The sequence below is a fragment of the Pyxicephalus adspersus genome, chromosome Z (assembly GCF_032062135.1).
Source record: "Pyxicephalus adspersus chromosome Z, UCB_Pads_2.0, whole genome shotgun sequence".
Taxonomy (NCBI): domain Eukaryota; kingdom Metazoa; phylum Chordata; class Amphibia; order Anura; family Pyxicephalidae; genus Pyxicephalus; species Pyxicephalus adspersus.
Window position 1 is genome coordinate 74,130,468 of NC_092871.1, and position 21,749 is coordinate 74,152,216.

The 21,749-nt window shown below is 40.3% G+C and overlaps 1 protein-coding gene across 2 annotated transcripts in view; it reads left to right on the plus strand.

The window, feature by feature from the left end:
• Positions 1-265: 265 nt before the first annotated feature.
• The window catches only part of IDH3G (isocitrate dehydrogenase (NAD(+)) 3 non-catalytic subunit gamma), a 43,211-nt gene continuing 21,727 nt past the window's right edge, over positions 266-21,749 (plus strand). Inside the window, exons 1-7 of one of the 2 annotated variants that reach the window (XM_072430168.1) lie at positions 266-422; positions 6,387-6,434; positions 7,562-7,573; positions 8,000-8,097; positions 19,591-19,706; positions 19,782-19,842; positions 20,217-20,349. In XM_072430168.1, the coding sequence (XP_072286269.1) occupies positions 345-422; positions 6,387-6,434; positions 7,562-7,573; positions 8,000-8,097; positions 19,591-19,706; positions 19,782-19,842; positions 20,217-20,349 (546 nt within the window). In that variant the 5' untranslated portion in view covers positions 266-344. The remainder of the gene's footprint in view (positions 423-6,386; positions 6,435-7,561; positions 7,574-7,999; positions 8,098-19,590; positions 19,707-19,781; positions 19,843-20,216; positions 20,350-21,749) is intronic. The other variant, XM_072430171.1, reaches the window with a different exon arrangement.

A 21,749-nucleotide genomic window follows, 5' to 3' on the forward strand; every position in this document is an offset into this window, starting at 1 on the left:
AACTGCTGCCATGTTTGATATTGGCAACATCCTAAAACATTTACAAAAAAAAAATGTATTTGAACTCCCTTTTGTAGCGTTCAAACTAAAATGTCACATAAACTTGAACTATATTCCATCCTTTCCTGAATAATGTGAATGATGTTGGATTAGATCGAGATTTACATGTTGTGTGCCAATTTTAAATATGACGTCTACTTAACTTCCTTTCTGAGGCGGGAAGTAAGCTGTACAAATCATTAGAACAGAGGCACATACGCATGCGCGCTGTGTCCCCCGCATAGCAACTGTTGTGCACATGCGTAGAAAGGTATTTGTCAAGCTGTGGTATTAGATTCTTCAACATGTCTGCTCGAACGATGACTTCTTGTTATAGGTTACTTCGGTCCCCTCTGCCTTTCAAGGCCGGATTCAGGCAACAGGTAAAATTGAGATAGCAAATGCATTATTTCTCTGTGATATTTTATTGATAATGTTGTTTCTTGGTCTAACACTAGCTTTACAGGAGGTGTCCTTTGAAGGTGACTTGAAAACTTACTTGAAATTGTCATTCTTTCTATGTCTTAGAACAGCTGCAGTCTGGTATGCAACATAAAAGTGGAACCATTATGAAAAACTGCAAAAGACATATGATTTGGTCTCAAAACTATACATTTAGTAGTTACTGTAATACAGTAATATTTCAATAGTCTTAAGATATGGCTATGAATAATAGTACATGGGAGCACAATAGGAAAATTCATAAGTCTCGGAACCTAATGTGTTTCTCCAGCTAGATTAGTCCTTGTGATAAGCTGGATAAACTGCATTTCACATTGCTAACAGCAGGAACACTGCTCTATTTCCTTGTTTTCAGGATCTAAATCCCCTTAGTGGAAAAAATGCCCCTTTTCACATGCTTGAAGTGTGCTCTTTTAAATGAGCAAAACATAGAAGCAAGCCGAATAGGATGATGAAGACCATCCCAGAGATTCATGGAAGCTCTAGAAAAGTCTTGGAGCCGTGCATGTGATGGGGTTATGAATGAGGAAGTCAGTAGTAAGTCATTGGAGGAGCAAAGAGATCGGCTAGGGGAGATATTGTTTTACCAGGTCAAAAAGATAAGTGGGACAAGAACTGTGGAGGGATTTGAAGGCAAAGCACAGGAGCTTGAATTTGATTCTAGGGTGAAATGGAAGCCAATGAGAAGAACTACGAAGAGATGCGGAAGAAGAGGAGCGGTGGGAAGGATGGATGAGTCTGGCTGCAGCATTCATAATAGATTGTAGAGGAGAGAGTCGGGTTAGTGGAATACCACAGAGGAGGAGGTTACAGTAGTCCAGATGAGATATGATAAAGATCATGTACAAGGAGATTGGTGGTCTCTGGAGACAGGTAGGGGCGGATTTGACAGGACCTGGAAATGTTCTGAATATGAGGGGTAAATGAGAGGGCAGTATCGAAGGTGACACCAAGACAACGTGCCTGAGGGGAGGGACGAATTAAAGTGTTGTTGATGGTTAGAAATATATTGGGGAGATTTGGAATGTGGGGGGAGATGCGTTCTGTTTTATCCAGGTTGAATATCAGGAATCGGTCAGACATCCATGATGAGATGGCTGACAGGCAACAAGAGACCTTATCCAGGACTGAGGGAGACAGGTCAGGGGTGAACAGATAGATTTGAGTGTCATCAGCATACAGATGGTACTGTAAACCAAAGGAGGATATGCGACTACCAAGAGAGGAATTGCACAGAGATAAGAGAACCGGTCCACAGACTGACCCTTTGGGAACACCAACAGGGAGGAGAGTAGGAGAGGAGGGTTTATCATTGAAAGAAACTTGAAAGGAGCAGTCAGACAGATAGGAAGCAAACCAAGAGAGAACAGTGTCACTGATACCAATGTAGTGCATCCCTTGGATTAGAAGGGAATGATGAACAGTGTCAAAAGCAGAGGACTGGAGGAGGAGGGGGGAAAAGTTACTTTAAGACTTTGCTCTGATGAGCTCATTGACCAATTTAGTAAGGGCTGTTTCAGTGGAATGGGCAACTAGAAAGCCAGACTGAAGAGAGAGTCAAGAAGGAAGTTGGTGTTCAGGTAGTTGGTGAGTCTTTTTTTAATCAAGGCACTCAAAAAGTTTTTAAAAATATGGAAGAAGGGAGATAGGACGGTAGCTAGAAAGTAGGGAGGGGTCTAGTGAGGGTTTCTTTAGGATGGGGAGAATAATGGCATGTTTGAAAATGGAGGAGTAGATACCAGTAGAAAGAGAGAGGTTCAGTTAGTGCAAGGTGACTTCAACTAGAGTACCAGGGCTGTGGAAGGTTAGTGATTGTTTACAGATGGAAAGGGGTGGGTAGGGTTGGAGTGGCCCGGTGAGCAGAGACATCATGTCTGTGTTGTAGCTTGGCAGCTTGGCTTTGTAGTCCATGAAGTCAGCGTTTAGGCCAGATTTCCTCCACTTGCGCTCAGCTGCACAAACATCTAGATGTTTGGTGTGATTGTTGTGCCAGGGTCGGGGGTTAGCAGGACGGGGGTAGTGGAAGGTGGCAGGGGCAACTTTATCCAGAGCCAGAGAAAGAACGTGGCTGGACTGAGTGGCAGCTTTATCTGGAGACTGGATTTTAGAAATAGTGGGGGTTAGGGACGTGGGTAGGTTGTGGTCAATGTCACAAAAATTTCTCTGCCATTGACCAGGTTTGGGATTTTGCAAAGGGGGAAAAGAAAAAGATAGGTTTAAGGTGAGGAGGTTGTGGTCAGAAAAGGGAAATGGCTAGTTGTCAAGGTGGGTGAGGTTGCAGAAAATACCAGATCCAAAGTTTGTCCGGTGATGTGTGTGGGGCCCTTTATGTTTTGTGTAAGTTGAAAGGAGGAATTAATGGAGTTAGGATGGTTGGGGGTCATCCATCGCAACAGTAAAGTCATTGAGGATGAGGGTAGGCACGTCATGGGAAAGAGTATATGAGAGCCAAGAGGCAAAGTTGTCCACAAATTGTTAAACTGTGCTTGGAGGGGGTAGACAACAGCAACAATAGGGGGTAGGGTGGAAAAGATGGATGGAATGCACTTTAAATGAGATGAAAATCAGGAGGCGGGGTAGGAAGGACTCTATGTACAGTTGCGGGGGGGGGGGGGGGGGGGGATGAGACCCACACCACTCCCTACTCTGTTTCCAGATCTGGGGGTATGTGTGAAGTGCAGGCCCACATAAGAGAGTGCAGGGGCAGAGTCTGAGGAGGAAAGTTTCAGTGAGAGCCAGAAAGTTCATAGATTTAGAGAGTATAAGGATGTGGATTGAGGTTAGTATGTTGCCAGAGAGAGGGAGTAAGATTTTTTGAGTTAGGTGAATAGGAATGAGATTAGAATGAGGGAGTATCTTGCTGAAAGTGTAGGGAAGAGAGAGGTTGTGGGGGGACCAGGGTTGGGTGAGATGTCACCAGCAAATAGCAGTAGAGAAAAAAGGTGGTGCAGAAATAAGGACAGAGAAATCAGGAGAGTCAAGGAGCAGAGAGACAAGGAGTTGGTGGAAGTAAACACAAAACAAAAAAAAATTACACTTATAGTCAATCCCACAGATCAGTCATCGGGAGGTTTCTTCCAACGGGTTCCGTTGTCCCGGTATTTGTCTTTGGCCTGGCAGAAAGGGAGTGCCAGGCGCCAACATCTTCTCTCTTCTTCCAGGTTCTTCTTCCTATGTCACTCTATATCGCACTGCGCAGGTGCAAGATCGAGGGACTTAGATTGGGCAAAAACTTGCTGATCTCACTGTTCATGCGTAAGATCAGCAATTTTTCTCCCTATTGATGAAAGGGCTCCTTCTGCTTAGGCATGCTCAGAAAGAGCAGCCAAGAGCCTTCCAGGATGCATGGCATAAGTATCCCAGGAGGCTCTGCGCTCCCATTCATTCTTGAACGCCTAGGCGAAAAAAAGGTGATGCATTTAAAGAAACACTAACAAACAAAATTTTTAATTTAAATAAAAGGGTTGTCTATTTTTCTATGTAAAGTAAAAATTCTGAGTCTAGGTATGCTAAACAGAGTAAGTACATGGTGAGTTAATACTTTGTAATAAATAATGGTAAATCACAGGTGAACAATAAATAATATGGAAAACTGAAGTCCATGTAAGTTGCAGCTGTAGTATGGGTAGTAGTAGTAAAATGTGTAAGCTTGTTGAGTTCCAGGTGTGGGATAGGAAGAATCAAAGTGGCTTGGTGAAAAGGCAGTTCATGATGGAAGCAGCAGAGTTTGTGTTGGAGTCCAGGTGGATAGTTTATGAATCAATACAAAGGCATGAGGAGGATGTTATAGAGTGTAGTGGTGTATCCAATTTTGTTTCAATCCTGGTGGTATTCCTTGGATTTATTCTCAAAACACTTATAATTTTGGCACTTAAAATGTGGGTTAGTGACCGTGCTGGATATTTAAATAGAAGTGCTTTGGGCCCTAAATATGGCTGGACTGATGCAAGTAATAAGGAATTCGGGAGATAAGTTGAACCTGGGTAGGGGAGGGGTTAGAAGGGCAATAAATATCAATTTGCAGTCAGCTGGAACAAAGGGATAGTGAACAGTTAATGGCCAAATACAAATTTGTGCTATGAGTCCATCTAAAATGCAGGACATACCATACACAGTCAGTTGCAGATTGTAGTGGAACACAAATGGATAGACAGAGTTGATATGACAGCCAAAGTTAGGTGCTGGCAGATGAAGGAGGTAAATTCATCAGTGATGTTAGTTGATGTTATTCCCTTTATTAATTGTCAAAGTACTTATAATGTTGTCTCATAAGATTTGGGCGTATGACCAGGGTCCCATGTGACTGTCCCTGATTTTTAAATAGTGGTGCTTAGGGCCCTGAATATTACTTTCAAAGTCTTTGACATTTTTCATACAGAGGCTATTTGATAGCAGGTTTACCTGGCGTGCAAACAGTTTCAGATGGTTTTATAGTTTCATATATGCCTTTTATGCCAGTCTGTTTTTTACTTTTTGGGCAAACATTACCGTCACCATCATCACTCTGCTGACTTGGTAACATAGCACTGTGGATTTACTGGTGATCAGTCTTTCGCTTGTAGTCTTTTGCAGTGATCCTCCCAGTTAGCTGAACTAGACATTGCCTTTTTCTACAATATACAGTATAAAAATGCTTAGAGATAGGGTGGTAATATTGATATATTAGTATTTATTTTGTATGTGAGATTGTGCTGTCTCTTTTCCTATGTATGTTGCCTTTCATGCATGCGGAATACAGTAAACACTCTCAATCTAACCTGTATGGGAGTTTGGTTCTGAATTTTTTTGTATTTTTGTATTTTATTTTTTGTATTACACCCGATTTTCTGTGTATACATTTTTACCGGATACTCAATTTCCTCTAAAGCATACCTAAGATGAAAAAAACAAAAAAAACACTAGGCGGTAGTATGGTTTGCCAAAAGAGACATGCAAATAAAAAAAAAAACTTAACCTAACTCCCTGGCTTCGGGTGGCTTTTTATTTATGATCCTAACTGTACCGCACATGCAACATTGCTGGGGGTAATATAACTCCTGTGGACATGCAGTGGTTACATCATCCAATGGCAGAAGAGGATGGCTGTCTTCCTGAAAATCTGCTGTGAAGATGGCGCCTTCCTTGCATGGACCTAGGCCTGTCATTACTGCAGGTTGACTGCACAGGGTAAGTATGTACCATAATCGGCAATTATGGCAGAAGCTCATCACCTACCAATGAGTTTAGTTTCACTTTTTGCAATTCCAAGAGGTTTTAAGGCTACAAAAGTCATAGGTAACAAAGTCACTAAAGGATTTACTAAAGGATCTTTTTTTTTGTTCGATGTATAATCGATGTAGTTTTATAATGTTTGATCCAGATTTGTGGGTTTGGATACCAAAGAAATGCAAAGGATGGGATCCAATTGAAATATTACATCAATATCATTATAATATTTCTTTAATTGACTCGTTTTGCAGTAGCTTTTGTTTAGAAGAGTAAAGGACAACCAAATAGATTTATAGTAAATGCCTGCGCAGTGCGAGATCGGGTGACGTACCAAGAAGAAAGAAGAGGAAGGTGAAAGTTAGCAGCTCCCAGCGCAGATAAAGAAGAAATTCAGGGCGGCGCGGGACCCCATCGAGGAAAGCTCCAGCGTGATCAAGGGATCTGCGGAATTAAGGTAAATGTATATTCGTTGCCTTAAACAATAAACTGAAGTACTCAAGCCTCACTTCTGTTGTTACTGTACATGTTGGCAGTGTTTTTGTGGTATATTTGTGGTATCTTTAATTTTTAATTTCTGAAGAAAAATGTATTGGACATTTCACCAACTATAAAAAAAAAAAACTATTTCTAAATTTTAATTTCACAAGTTTAGTATGTTTTAATGTGCTTTATTGCAGATATTCCCTGTGTCTGCTCCATTGGCTCAGCAAAGAGATTATTCATCGGTAAGTGTGATATATCTAAGGCTTACTGTTAAGGGTCAACTCAACCCTTAACTTGAAGTTCTTCATGGACATCCTGCCAGTATCAAAACTTTCTGTTGCCTGAAAACATAGCTAAACCACTTTAGAATTAGCAGCAGCATTGTCGGCCTGCCTTGTATGGATGTGGTCCAACAGGTAACAAAAGAGCACCTGTTGAACCACATGCGGAACTGCTAATTGTGAGGCAGTGGTTTATCTTATTATCCTGCAGCAGAAAGTGTTCTTACTGACAGTACTTCATGGCAATAAACTTGATAATATAAGAAAAGATTATACAGTGAGACATGATGCCAAATATTTAAAAAAGAAAAGTTGTTTGTTATTATGTAGGCTGAAGCTCTGATCTTTTTGTCTATCTGTAAGGTAACATTCTTCCCACTGCCCAGCAAGAGCCATTTTTATTTCTGACCACTACGCTAATATACTGTGTGCTGTAGATATAATAGCAGGGATTCCCTGAAGATCTGAAAGTTATTTCAGGGATTTCCCCCCATGTTAAAAAATAGAGAAAGGCTGCTTTAGACCTTCTTTTAGTAGCTGTGTAAAATATTATTATTCCTTCATTATTGAAGGTACCTGAAATGGTATATATATACTTATCCTTACTGTTCACCGATGGCAGCCAGTAAACTTGAATCAGTGCTTTGTGTATTTAGTTATCCATTTCTACATTATACAGTTGCTTTCCTGAATGCATTCACAGGGGCAGCTGATCAGACTACATTAAGGATTCTCTTTTTATGTAAAATGTCCATCCATTATTTTATTCATAGTGTTTTCTCACTTGCCTTTTTTAAGGGTGAACCAAAGATTGATGTAAACTGTTCTAACCTGGTTAATTGCTCTCTTAAAGCATTACACCATATATAACCTGTGTATAAAGACTCATATTTTTTGGTTTTGGTCCAATGGCTAATGTGCTTTAGTTAGTGTGCTTTAAATGTATTCAAACCTGCCACCCCCACCTCTTGATCTGTGGGTACCTTACTGAAACAAGACAACTTTTTTTTATTATGCTAAATGTAATCTAGCTTGCATGCGATTTTGCTTTACAATACTCTGACTTTATCATTTTTGTTTCTTAACAGCAGCAAATTATAGTAAGTATATTTATTTTTTTATTTTAGTACTGTTTGAGCAAATTGCTTATGTGTGGTTTTGTTGCATCAATAACTTTCTTCTAAATTTTCTCAATTGAGTAAACTTCAAATTCTTCCTCATTTGCTTTCTTCTAATCACCTGGTTTGTCTTGGGTAAATTACACATTCATTATCATTCATTTGGTCAATAATTACTAATGGAGATTATTCTTGTTCTGTTTAATCTACATTATCAGCACTTTTATGTAAAACTGTAGGAAAAGAAATGGAAGTGCAACCAGTTAGCTTTTTGTTAAGGTAAAATATATAATTAATTTGATTGCCGTGGTCAACACAATCGCTGCTTTTTAGTGTGATTGTGTGTGTGTGTATGTGTACATCAGGCCAGTTTGAATGTCTTAACGTCTGTGTTCCCTGTGGTTTTAGCCCCCGCCTGCAAAGTATGGAGGGAGGCACACCGTTACAATGATCCCAGGTGATGGCATTGGACCAGAACTAATGCTGCATGTAAAGGAAATTTTTAGGTAAGTAGTTTTCTATACCAAACCTTAACACACATGGGGCCTTCTATGTTTTGGTCATACATTTTGTCCCAGCAGTATTATAAAATAGAACTGTGTTCTTTAAGACTGGCTGGTAAGCTGGTAAGCAAGTAGATCTGGTGGTCCCCAGGCAAGAACTAGTTTGGAAATGATGTGCTGTTTAAGCCTTGTTTCATCCAACAACATCCCCAGCGTAGAGGTGATTATCACTTCCACCTACTACAGCTCACTGCAGCTGTTTATGGGATAGTAGGGAGTCTGATGGCTGGCTTTTTGTGCCTGTGAAAATATGAATTAGCTCTTTTCTAAGACAAAGAGCAGCAAGCTTGGGACTGGATCCGTAACCAGGAGTAAGCCTTCTGAAGGTTGAGTTTGTTAGCCAGAGGGGGTCTGTATTTGGGAGGGGCAGAGCAGGGTGCTCCACTATGCTTGCCTTCACTGCTACCCTGTAAGTCCATGGTTATGGTATATTTTGGAGGGAAAAATAGGATGCTTATGGAGCTTGGGTGTCTGCTTCAGTCAGTGGCAGGCATTGCAATATAAACAGAACATCTTAAGTCTTATTGTAATTAGTGTATTTCAAGTTAACTGAAGCCAAAATATATTAACTAAGAAGTCTTAATAAGGTATGGGCATCATGACAACTGAGATGATATCTTTTCATCCTTCAGGAATCTAATTTCCAAGTATGTCTACACTCTTTCTGAAGTTAATGTTTCATCTGTCAGGGCTGTTCTATTTAATCTGCCGCTATCTTCTCTGCCACATATGAAAATGACATAAATATCCTTTCTCTTTCTCCTCTTTCTCTATAAATTTGGTAGAGGAGGGGGAAAGCAGGAAGCAGAAACTACACTTCTAGACATTTGTTTTTCTTGGATGAATTTCCTGACCTACTGCATTCAATGCATGCCAGGAAACAAATACCTGTTCTCCTTCAAGCTCCTTCAACTTTCCTCTCAGTACAGGGTCTTATGACGAGGGGCTTACAGGACTGACAGAGAAGAGTTATTTCCTTCTAAACCCATAAAAATCTCATCTTAAACGAATGTAATGGACAAAATAAAAACATGAATTTTTTTAAATTTTAGAAAAGGAGGTTTCCTTTGGATAAGGTTGAGGAGGAAAGATTTTTCAAATGTCCAAAGTTAATTCTGGCCCTTTCACAAATCTGAAAATAATATGACCTTTCCCAAAAAGGACTTGGGATGCCAACTTTGCTTCTAGCTGCTGCGTGTGTCTGATTTTTGGATAGACCAAATCTCTTAACACGTGGCCTAAGGTGCACCAAAGAAACAAGTGCTGGATGGTGATTGTTAAAGCAAATGCCTTGACTTGAAGATGCAACAACTGAGTCTGTTAAGGCCTGAGCAATTTTTTTTTTTTTCCTAAAATGATTTATAGTGTGAGGAATTCGCTTCAAACACATTCACTGTAGAGGGATATTTTGACACTCCAGAGGTATTTTCACACTCTTCTTTCTCTGAAAATTTGGTAGAGCAGAGCAAAAGTTTTGGGAGTTGGAAGCAATTTGCCCACCTTTTTTTTGCAAAAAAAAGTAATCAAAAACCAAATCAATACCAAGCAAAATTCCAGGGTTTTCCCTTGCAGGGTATCAGTGTCATTACAGCATGACAGAAAAAAACTACATATTTAGCCTCCTGGCTCTCTCTTTATTGGTCCCACAGACTTTGAGAGACTTCCTAGGCACTCCCAGCATACAGGCTACACATAGCCTCTCTATCTGAGCCATTAGCCATCCAGGCCCTGTATCCTTCTTTCTGTGGAAATTGGGATAGATAATGCCAAATACCCTCTGAATTTTGCATCACATCTTTCCATCTTCTATATTAAAATATGCTAAACTACTTTTGAAAAGAGTCTATTTCACATTTTCGCAAATTTCACTATTGTACATGGAGATTAAACTTCTCCTCCTGGCGCAACAGGTGCCTCTTGTCCTGTAAATAATTTGGAAGCAATTTCTCTATATGAACCATATATATTTATACAGGTTGATATCCCCCCTTAAACTCTTTTTCTCAAAGGGTAATAGATTAGGTTCAGCTTATCTCTCTTCATAGCGGAGTTCCTCTATTCTTCTTATTAGTTTAATTGCCTTTCTCTCCACTCTCTCCAATTCCACAATATCCTTTTTGTGAACTGGAGCCCAAAACTGGACTGCATATTCCAGATGTGGTCTGACCAATGCTTTGTACAGGGGTAGGATTTGTCAATCTCTGCAGTCTGTATCTCTTTTGATACAAAAAAAAAAAAAAAAAAAAAAAAAAGCTTTGCTTGCTGTAGGAATTGCTTTGCGTTGCATGCTATTAAGTCCATGATCTACTGAAACACCCAGATCTGTCTCCATATTTTACTGCAGCAATTTTATTCCCCCAAGACTGTATGAATCATGCATGTTGTTAGCCCCCTAGTGCATTACATTACACTTTTACATTCATCAATATTCTCTGTCATTTATCACTTGGCTGCCCAATCAAACAATACATCCAGGTCTGCTTGTAGATTTTAGAAATCTTGTTTGGACTATTCCATTACATGATTTGGTTTAATTTACAAACATATCAATAGTGTTTTAAATCCCAAACCCTGTATAATTTTTAGTTATGCTAAAACATAAGGGGCAACTGACCCCACTGGGGTACACCACTAATAACCTTCGAGCAGTATGATCATTATGTACTACTCTCTGAATATCATATATATTAATATAATATATATCATATTACCCAGCGCTGTACAAAGTCCATAGTCATGTCACTAGCTGTCCTTCAAAAGGGCTCACAATCTAATGTCCCTACGTCAGTCCTATGTCTTTAATACAGTCTAAGGTCAATTTTTTTGGGGGGTAGCCAATTAAACTAATTGCATATTTTGGAAGGTGGGAGGAAACCAGAGTACCCGGAGAAAACCCACACAAACACGGGGAGAACCTGCAATCCATGCAGATAGTGTTCTGGCCAGATTGGAATCTGGGACCTAGCACTGCAAAGGCCAGAGCACTTACCTCCTAGCCCCTGTGCTGCCCATGGCCTTTAGGCTAACTTTCACATTAACCATCTGTGTAGTACTATGTCAAATTATTTTGTAAAGTCCAAATATACTGTAAACAACTGCTACTAAATGGTCTGTCTACTTACTTTCTTCTTACTTTCTTTCTTACTTTCATTTCACTTCACATTTCACTTTCATTTTACTTTCACTTCTTACTTCTTTCTTTCTTACTTTCATTTCACTTCACATTTCACTTTCATTTTACTTTCACTTCTTACTTCTTTCTTTCTTACTTTCATTCATCAGAACCATTCTAATGATTGGAGTCTCTCTAAAAATTAGAAACAATGACTATGAAATCTCAGCTCTTTGGGGACACTTGGGTGTAATCCATTTGGTTCTGGTTTTTTATTAACTTAAATTATATCTGTTGCTAAGTCATATCAATGTTGAACCATTGTGGTTCATTTTGGGGCTAGGTCAGTGCTGTTTCTACTTTGGACTTGAGCTTCACCATTTTCATTTGTGTACACAAAAATGAAAACATTTTTAGTAAACCTGTCTTTTCTTTATCCCCAGTCACCAACCTTTAGTAATCTTGGAAGGGGTCTACATCCTCAGATTTGATCTGTTTGCTATTAGTACATTTAGAAAAAGTTTTGAGGTTTGGTTCTTTCGTCTTGAACTTTTTCACATGTGATTTTTCTTTTACAAGTTTTGTTATATTGTTCAAACATTTCAAACAATGAAGATGATCCTTTATTTTTATTTTATTGGTACACACTTTTCCTAATCTTTATGGCTTTCTTAACATTAGCTGTATGCCACATGAGTTTTACTCTGCCTCTTAAACTTATTGTTTATGGTAATATATTTTGCAGTATGTTGGTGTAGAATTGAATTGAAACATTCACATTTTTGGCGGGTACGATAGAAGTCCTGTGCCAACGGTAGGAACAAGATAAAGTGTTGGTATTGTATTGTTCTCTACGCATGTAAGCAAGGGAGGGGAGTGGTCTACTTGAAGTTGCTCTATACTATGCCAGGTGGAGGGTTGCGAAAATTGTGTAGCTCGTAAAATGCCATTCTCAATCCAAACCCTAAAGATCTGATTTTTTTCCTACTTTTTGGGTACTTGGGGTGCCCCAATATAGGAGACATGGGGGAAGGGAAGAAAACAATCCCTTCTGCATGGAAATACATTGGAACCACTCTAATCGTCTCGCCTATCAAAGGATGGTGACGTAGGATAGCGATTTCCTCAGGTGGGGACCATGCTGCAACACTTAACAGTACAGGGGACATTGCGTCCTTCAGTCGAACCCAGCCCTTAAAACTGGCATGTCTACACCAGTCTACCAAGCGGGTCAGGTGTACTGCCCTGTGATACAATATCGGGTCCGGGAAGGCTATGCCTCCTTTAGCTTTTGGCATCTGAAGAAGGAGTTTGTTAATACAGGGAGTGTCAGTGTTCCAAATGAATTACAAAAATTATGACCGGAATTTATGTAGCAAGTGGAGAGGGAGTCGCACCGGTAGAGTCTGTAATAAATACTGGAGACAGGGCATAATGTTCATTTTTAGGATATTACAGCGGCCGAACCATGAAAAAGCTTGTTGCCTCCATCGCAGAAGGTCTCCATGGATTGTATTGAGAAGTGGTACAAAATACAATTCTACTACCCTTTTCAGATGAGCCGAGAAATTGGTGCCTAGATAATAAATAGAATTCCGTGCCCATTTAAACTGGAAAAAAGGCGACATGGTTTTCCGAAGCTCAGCAGGCAAATTTACATCTTGTACTTCCGATTTATGTAGGTTGACTTTATATCACAGAATTGTGCATAATGGCGCAGTTTCTTCAGCAGGTTAGGAATGGTCACCTGGGGAGCAGTGATATAGAAAAAAAGATTGTCTGCGTAGGCAGCGACCCTGTGTTCAGTGGATCCCACTCTTAACACCCTTAACATCCAGATTCTTGTGGATTTGTCCCAACGGAGGCTCAAGAAGTCAAATAAAAAGCAGGGGAGATAGTGGATAGCCTTGCCTTGTTCCATTGGTAATGGGGAGAATGGTTGGGGAAGAATTTCATTAACCCCTTCTGAGTCAGTGGGGTTCCTGTACAGGGCCTGTATCCATGTGAAATGTTTATCAGGAATGCTTTTAAAGGTAAAGACCTGTCTCATAAAGTCTGAGTTCACACAGTCAAACGCCTTTTCGACGTTTGCGGAAAAGTTCAATGATGGGATTTTTTTGTACCGTAACGTAGTGGATCTCTCTAAATGGGAGAAATCCACTCTGACCTAAATGGAGGAGACTCTGAAGGATAGGCACGAGTCTCCATGCTAATATGCTGGAGAAAAGTTTGATATCACAATTCAGGAGAGATATCGGCCGGTAGTTTGCACACTGCTTAGGATCCTTGTCAGGTTTTAAAATTACAGTTATGTGGGCCGTGGAGGAATCAGCAGGAAGGGGATATTTAGGAGAAAGCACATAAAAGGTCGCTAGAAATGGATCTGTAAGCTCAGGGAGAAACCGCTTAAAAAAAGCCAGGGTGAACCCATCAGGGGCGCATTAGTAATTGCCGCCTGTAACTCAGTAGAACTAATAGGCGCATCTAGTGCCGCCAAAGCTTCTTCAGGTATTTTAGGGAGTCCTGAGGCCAAGGCCTTCCTGCACTTATTACTGTACTCATAGAAGAAAGGCTCTGCACTTATCAAGCTGGGATCTTGCTTTGGAACAATATTGCAGATTAATTTCCTCTCTAACTGCTGGTAATTGGGCTTCAATATGAGGAGAGTGACCAGGCTTGTGTCTAGGTCATGAAGGTCCTGAAGCAACTGTGTCAGTCACTGCGGCTGGTCTTTTCTTAACCCCATGGCCCTGTTGTATCAACAAGCCCCGCACATAGCTCACCCTCTAAATAGGTCCCAAAATCGTCCGAGGCCAGAAGCAACTCATTCAAATGCCAGAGGGGGCGCCCTGGGGAAGCGGGATCTAGAGTCATTCTGAGCGATATTGGGGCATGGTCAGAGAAGGTCATATTACCTATTTCTGAACTCAAGAGGGATAGTATCATGTTTGACCAAAAAAAAGGTATGTGAGTAGGTTTTGTGAACTGGAGAGTAGAAAGTATACCGAGTATGGGAGGTGGGATGCCCCTCTGGATACATTCGGGACTGGGTCTAGAGCCAAATTAAAATCCACTCCCACTATCAAGGTGCCCTCTGCAAACAAATCGACAACATTGAGGAACACCTCCAAATAGGATACTTGATTGGTGTTAGGAAGGTTAAGGGTTAACCAGGGTAAAAAGTTGGGGGTGAATCCTCCCTTTAACCAGAAGGTAGCGTCCCTCAGGGTCCACCTTTAGAATAATCAATGACCAAGGAAGGGATTTGTCAAGTAAGATGCTGACACCTTTAGATTTGGAATCAGGTGGTGATCTATGGTATCTTATCATTTAGGACCACAGAGCACTTTGTTGGGGAATTAGGACATTTCAACAACATATTAGCACTAGGCTGGGACCTGTCTCAACTTGTTGTTCCACTAGGAATGGGGGGGGGGGGGACTTTAAGGAAAGAGAAGAAGAAAAAGGGGGGAGGAAAAAGAGAAAAAGAAAAAAGGTTGGGCTATACTCCAGTTAAGAAGCCAGAGTCCACCAAATAAAACTAATTTAGGTAGATGCCTAGCTCCTCTTTCTCTTGGAAAAGGAGCGAACTAGTGGGATAATGTAGGCATGTTTCCACTCACCTCCACCCTGTCTAGTTAGAACACATCACGCTGTAATCCACAGCAAAGAGTAACTTGGCATATACAGACAAAGATAAACATTGACTCCCAGTATAATTAACAAATGAGGGAAGAACCAAATCAGGCAAAAGGCAAAACCATGAGCAGTATAACATTAAGACACCCAGGCGCACAGAAACCCTGTGCTGCCGCAGTGCAAGATAGATTATGGTCAGACGGAACACTGAGCGGTGGCAGGCCGTATCAAACATTTTGGTATGAAACAGAGCATAACTCCCTGTCTTCCTGGTCAGTCCCGCCAAACATTGCCACCCTGCAGGCACCATCCAGCCTAGACCTTGTAATCAATCTACGATCCTACATACAATGCAAGTATATAATGTAGAACAGATCTGTCAGGATAACAGACATCAGCATTGATAATAAAAACAGATAGACCAACAGTCCCAAGAAAAAACGGCCACATTAGAGTGAGGGCTAGGCTTCATTAGTCGTGGGGCCCTGAGTGCTCCTCTCTCGAGCCCAGGCAGGGCGCATAGGTCTCCGGGGAATGTCTCTTCTATGGTTCCACAACAGAGAGGCCGCTTCTTCTGTAGGGAAATCCAGCCAGTTTGGAAGTACAATGGGATGGAGTCCTAACATGGAGAACAACGCTGGGAGCTGCGCATGGTGGTGTAGGGCAAATGTTCCTCCGCCTTTCATTATCGGTACATAAAAAAGGGTGCCCCCATCTATAAGACACCCCTGCAGAACGTATCAACTTCAGCAGTGGGCGAAGGGTACAGCGCATACATAAGGTCTGCACTGAAACATCTGGCAATAATTGTATGCTTGCACTGTCAAAGTCCACAGGACCTTGTCACCAAGTTTTTTTGCATGATCTCCCCTTTCAGAATGTAGAAATGTATGCGACACAGCACATCATGTACTGTACTGGTGGAAGTTTCCAGAGTAGAGAAGAAGAGACGGTGGATGCGGCGGGAGCTCCAGAAAAAGCTGCCTCACGCCGCCATCTCAAAGCCACGCCCCCCTCCAGCAGTTTTTACACACTGCAAGTGTGAATTCAGCCTAACCAGATGTGCCCGAGGCTCTATTTATTTATAGTGAACTTTTGTGAAAATATTTTTTTTTCACTTGATCTGTTCAAAAAATGAGCCCAGTAATTCCCATGCTTGCTCAGTTTCCATCTTTTTTTCTGATGCTCACTGTTACATCCAGCACTGCCTTGCACTGCACATGCATGAGGTTGAGCACTTTTTTTTTATTTTGTTTACATCATAGGAAAGCCTCTGAAGATGCATGTGCAGAAAGAGTGGCTCACAGCACAGTATCCCAGAAGGCTGAGGATTTCCCCTTCAGTCTTTACCACCATTGCTGTAAATATTCTGCCCATATTCTATTTAAAAAAATGGCTGTGAAATTAGGATCTCCTAAACTGTTGGTCACTTTGTTTTGAAATTTTTAGGGTACACAGGGGACCCTCATAGCTTCTAGTTTCAAGATATGAAGGTAACAAGTTTAAAACTTGTGAAAAATCAACATTGGGGTTGCTGTTTCAAAAGTGAGTATGTTTAAGAGCCCAGAATTGAAAATGCAAGTTGTGGGACATCCAGGTCCACTTACATAGTAAGAAGCATTGGGGTGGAGCCCCTAAATTTTTACCTCCCTTTCACAGAACTATAATTGTCATACTATGCTACCCAGTTTGCTTCTCTTTGCATCACAACTTCTTGGGAACGTGGAGGCATAAACCTAAAATGTAGGTGCAAGTGGGGGACACTTGTGGCTAATCCCCTCTAAAATTTTATTACTATGGAATTAGGATTACATAAAAAATCTCTACCTATCAAAATGTACTGCAATATCAGAGGTAATGGTGCCCGGTGGAATAATATGTATTCCCTTTGAAGGCTTGGTATGCCAACCTTTGTTAACCAATTCCTATCAAAATGCACTGCTTGCCCTCTTTCACATATCTGTCCACTTCTCTACCTTGAACCCCAATTCTCTAAATTTAGGAGGTGCAGGGAAACAAAAATATAAGTGCAAGTGTTTAATGTACAGCGCTGTGTAATATTAGAAATCTGAACATTCTCTATGCTTTGTATGAAAATGTGGGTGGTTCTGAGAAGAGTTGTTGGGTATTGTCATTATAGAATAATCTTGCTTTTTCTGTCCTGGCGCCAAGAAACCAGTTTTGCCAGGAGTGTGCTGATAACAGAGCAGAATGACACATATCAGTAGGCTGCTTCGCCTTTCACTGTTCAGTCAGCAGAGGAGACCTGCCACGGAAGCAGACTTGCCACTGAAAGAATATGTAATCTGCCATTACTAAACTCAATGTAGTGGATGCTAATTGCCTGGATGTAGAGCTGCATTAGAACAGGTAAGTAACAGAGCCAACCAAAAAAAAAAAAAAAAATCAACGCTTCAGTGCAAAACAGGGCTATGCTTTGTGGGAGACCTGTGTAAATCTCAGGATTGGGCGGACACATAAAAATCCTTGAAAAAGCTCTTGTATATTTATTTTATCTTTGTTTGTATTGGTAAAACAATGTTGTGGGCAATCAAGAATAGGCCACTTTGCTTTCCAGAACAATCCCAAGGCAGACCTTAATCTTTACTATTCTTTTTCATCTTTGTAGTTTGTATTCTGAGGATTTCTGAAAATTAGCTCAGAAAAAACAGCCTCCTCCTGATTGTTGTATTCTGTTTATAGAGAACAAATAGGCAAGTGTAACTTTATTCTTCTGTTCCTGGCCAGTGTACCCCAATATATTGGTGTATAACTGAGATATGGAGTATTATGTTTGAGATTTAAGCTGCATACACAGGTGCATTTATTGTCAGTGGAAAGGATCTTTCACAATCCTTTCCAACGACAAAGGACTGCACGATGCATGAACAAGTGCTGTACATACAGCACCGTTCTGATCTATGGAGAGGGGAGGGGGAGAATGACAGAGCAGCACCCTGCTGCGGGCTCTCCCCCTTCCCTTGCATTAGGATCGTTTGCCATCCATCGTCTGTGGATCTGCCAGGACGGTCAAATGGACGATGGGCGCTGTACATCTGTACAGCCAGATTCTCGTACGATATGGTCCCTGAGCCGATTATTGGGCGAGAACCATTGGACGTGTGTACGTAGCTTTAGATTCCTGGTACCTACCTTAATGACCCTGATGGTATTGTGATTTGCCTCAATAACGTTAATAGGCATGAAGAATTTAAAGTGCCCCATAATCCCTAAACTCATACTTGAAGTCCTAGCACCTCTTGTAATTGTTTGTTTTGATTAGACAATAACAATTTGACTGATTTTAACCACCTGAGCGTTACACTGAGGTCTAGATTTCTGTACCAAAAGTGATCCACTGTTTTTCATGAATTTTTTTTTTTTAAATTGTAGACCTGTAACTTACAGAAATATGTCCGAACAGGGGTTCTAGTAGATAATATGAATATATTCGGACCATAAGACGCACCCTGATTTTCCCCCCACTTTAGGGGGAAAAAAAGTGCGTCTTATGGTCCGAAAAATACGGTATTTAAGTCCATCTTCATACAAGAACTATCCACCCGTCCTTTCCTCCTATAACTTATCTTGCAAATGGGTAATTTGTACTTGCCTTGTGTGGAGAGAGCCTAAGGTTACGTAAAAAGGCTAAATAAAAGTCGTTGGAAATGAGCAATAAACAACTGCTCGATAATTGTTGGAAAAAATTGCATGACGTGGAATGAGGGATGTCATTTGTAATTGTATGGGATAGGTACCTTTTATGTATACATCTTTCAAGCATTCAATAATTGCTGCTCACGTCTCAGGGATGATATTATTCCATTGCTTGCGGTGAGGTCCCAGTAGAGAACTTCAGGTCTTGCAGAGACCGTCCAGTGGCAAAGAATCTCTCTCTGGCGATCAACCTCTGTTTAGCTGTTATGGATTTTTTCATGCAGGTATCTTGTTTCTAGAGAAAAGGTCCTACTGCTGTAAGTAATTTTTTAAAAGCACACATCCGACATTAGAAGATAATTTTTATAGTCCCCCTGGGGATGTCATGCGCAGTTCACCTAGCAGATTCTTATGAGAAACAATGTCACCGACTATCATCCAATCTTTACACCACACTCTGCATTTCTTCACAACTTTTCCTTGCACATCATGTTCATCCCAAACCTTTTAGGAGTGGTTTATGAGAGGGCTAAGGGTCTTGGAGCGAAGAAAGGAAAGGGGTCACAGTAGTGCCGACACCAGAATAGAGTGTTCGTGTCTAGAGATGCCTACAGAGGCACTTCATGAAAGGGCATGGAGGGGCATCAGTTGGTTAATATGTGCAGCCTGTGGGTGTTCATTTTGCCCCTGGGAACTCTACACCTAGTCCCATTGTTTCCACTTTAGCTTGTAGAGTGGTCAGTGCCATTTTTAATATATATCCCGCCATGACGTCCAAATGGACAACAAATAGGAGAAACTTACTCACTGAAGTGGGAATGAAGTGAGAAATGACCAAGCCTTTTGGTGTGCAAAATATCTTCACTTGTGAGAAGGGGCTATGGGGGTCAGGAATGACAAACAGTGAACTTTTGGGTGGTAGTTTCCTATTGGTCCTAAGGTGAATTGGTAGATTCTCTACAAAATGTAAGTATTTAGGAGGCATAGCTAAGTTTTTGGTTCATGATATGCAATGTGCTTACTTCTAGACATGCTTGTGTACCAGTGGACTTTGAAGTGGTGAATGTTAACTCTACGGCCTCAGATGAAGAGGACATTCGGAATGCCATTACTGCTATTCGAAGAAACAGAGTGGCACTGAAGGGTACCGTTACTTCTTGCATTTTCTTGTAACTTTGTGAAGTTTAAAGTAAGCATAGCATTTGTTTTCTGCTTTTAGGTAACATTGAGACAAACCATAACATGCCTCCATCCCACCGCTCCCGCAATAATTTACTCCGGTAAGTTGTTTTCTGTTGTTCTCTCCAGAAATGTTTTTAAACTTGAATGAGAAGAAGCTATTGGCAGGGCAATACATACAAATACAAATTTAGTGTCCCAGTTGTTGTTTCCATAGTAATCCAGCAACTCTCATAATTCTGCCAGCTTTCTACCTCCCCCTGTAGTTTGTTCCAACTTTTTAATGCCTGCACCCTCAGTATGTCCGATTTTTTTTTTTTTTTCCATCATCTTTTTTTTGTTTCAGATAGAAAGTCATCTGACATATTTGCTTTAAAAAAACATGTTTAACTACTTGGAATTTAACAGTGTCTGAATGTTAAATAATTTTTATTTTAGATCTTTTAAAATTGTGTAAATTCTCCTTTATCTCCAGTACCAGCTTAGACCTGTATGCCAATGTCATCCATTGTCAGAGCCTTCCAGGAGTACAGACCCGACACAAGGATATAGACATTCTGATTGTGCGTGAGAATACCGAGGGGGAGTACAGCAGCCTGGAGCATGAGGTCAGATACTTAGAATGATATCCTCTTTAAGCAGAATCTTTTATTAAACTAAAGAGTTTCTCACTCCCTTCTGTTGCAGGAACCTACAGGGTGGTGAAGTTAGCATTATAAGGAAATAGAAACAGTCTGTTGTAAAACAATGCACTCTTTTGTGTCCACCTGTTTTTTTTTGCAGAAGACAGACAATTTTCCTCCCTGGAAATCTTACAAACAATGCAAAATAAACAGAGCACAAGAAGCGAGGATGCAAAAAATGTTCCTTGGGACTTTTTAGGCATTTCAAATAATTTACAATGATCCCAATCTAAAAAAACAAAGTACTATTTTATTCAAAATATATAAAAAAATACATAAAAATCATATTATCCACCGTATAATGTTTTGAGTCTCTAATATACCTATATGTTTACAAATTAGTGGGTCGGATGTCTGAATGGGCCGAAAAGTTACTACAGATTCTTCATGTTTCATGATGTTGCAAATAGTATGTTGTAAATCTGTATCTCTTATTTTGTCTTGCTCTTTCACGTGTTCTCTTCCCTTGAACAATAAGTCTTAATGTTTCTGTCTTTTTACTTTCTGGTATGTCTTTCTTAAAATGGTTTTACTGTACCCTCTATCCATTGATCTTTCCCACAGCCCTTTAGCTGCTGCTTCAAGATCACAATTTTTTTGTGCAATTCCTTTTAATTCTGTATTGTGAATAGGGTATGCTCCTGTTTAGGGGTTCTGGATGTGAACTACCTGCTTCTAGAATTGTGTTCCCTGCTATTGGTTTTTAATAAAGATTTCAAGATAGTGTCCAATCCAAGTTGATACCTATTAAATTAAATTGAAGAAGAAATCCATTGCATTGTGAATCTTAGATTAAATAAATTTATTTGAAGCTTTTCAAAAAACTACAACAATAATTGACGTGGACCATGCCAGATGATGAAAACTTGACTTAATATTGATTGGGATCGATATTTATTAGAGTTTTGGGCCATTAAGCTAGCTACTGATATATGGTAATGTGAGCAAGCACAAGGGGCAATTTTTGGTTAACATGGTTTTCAGTTTTTTTTGAAGGTACCCTAACCAGTGATATATTGAATACGGAGTTAGTATAATGAGTTTGTGGATATTTTTGTTTCAATCAAGTTTGAGTTTTTGAAAAAAAGAACAGAAAAACAGCAATAAACAATAACCGATTAACGTGAATGCATATAACAAATAGACATAACACATATATTGTGTATCATACATATCAAAGGAAAATGTAATCAATGTCCATGAGGACCAATAGACAAATGATTACAGGTTATGTCCAGGAAAACAATATTGTATACCCAGACCATGAAAAATGGGAGGGACAATATTTATGACAAGCTATTCAAGTAATAGTGGCACTAAACCGT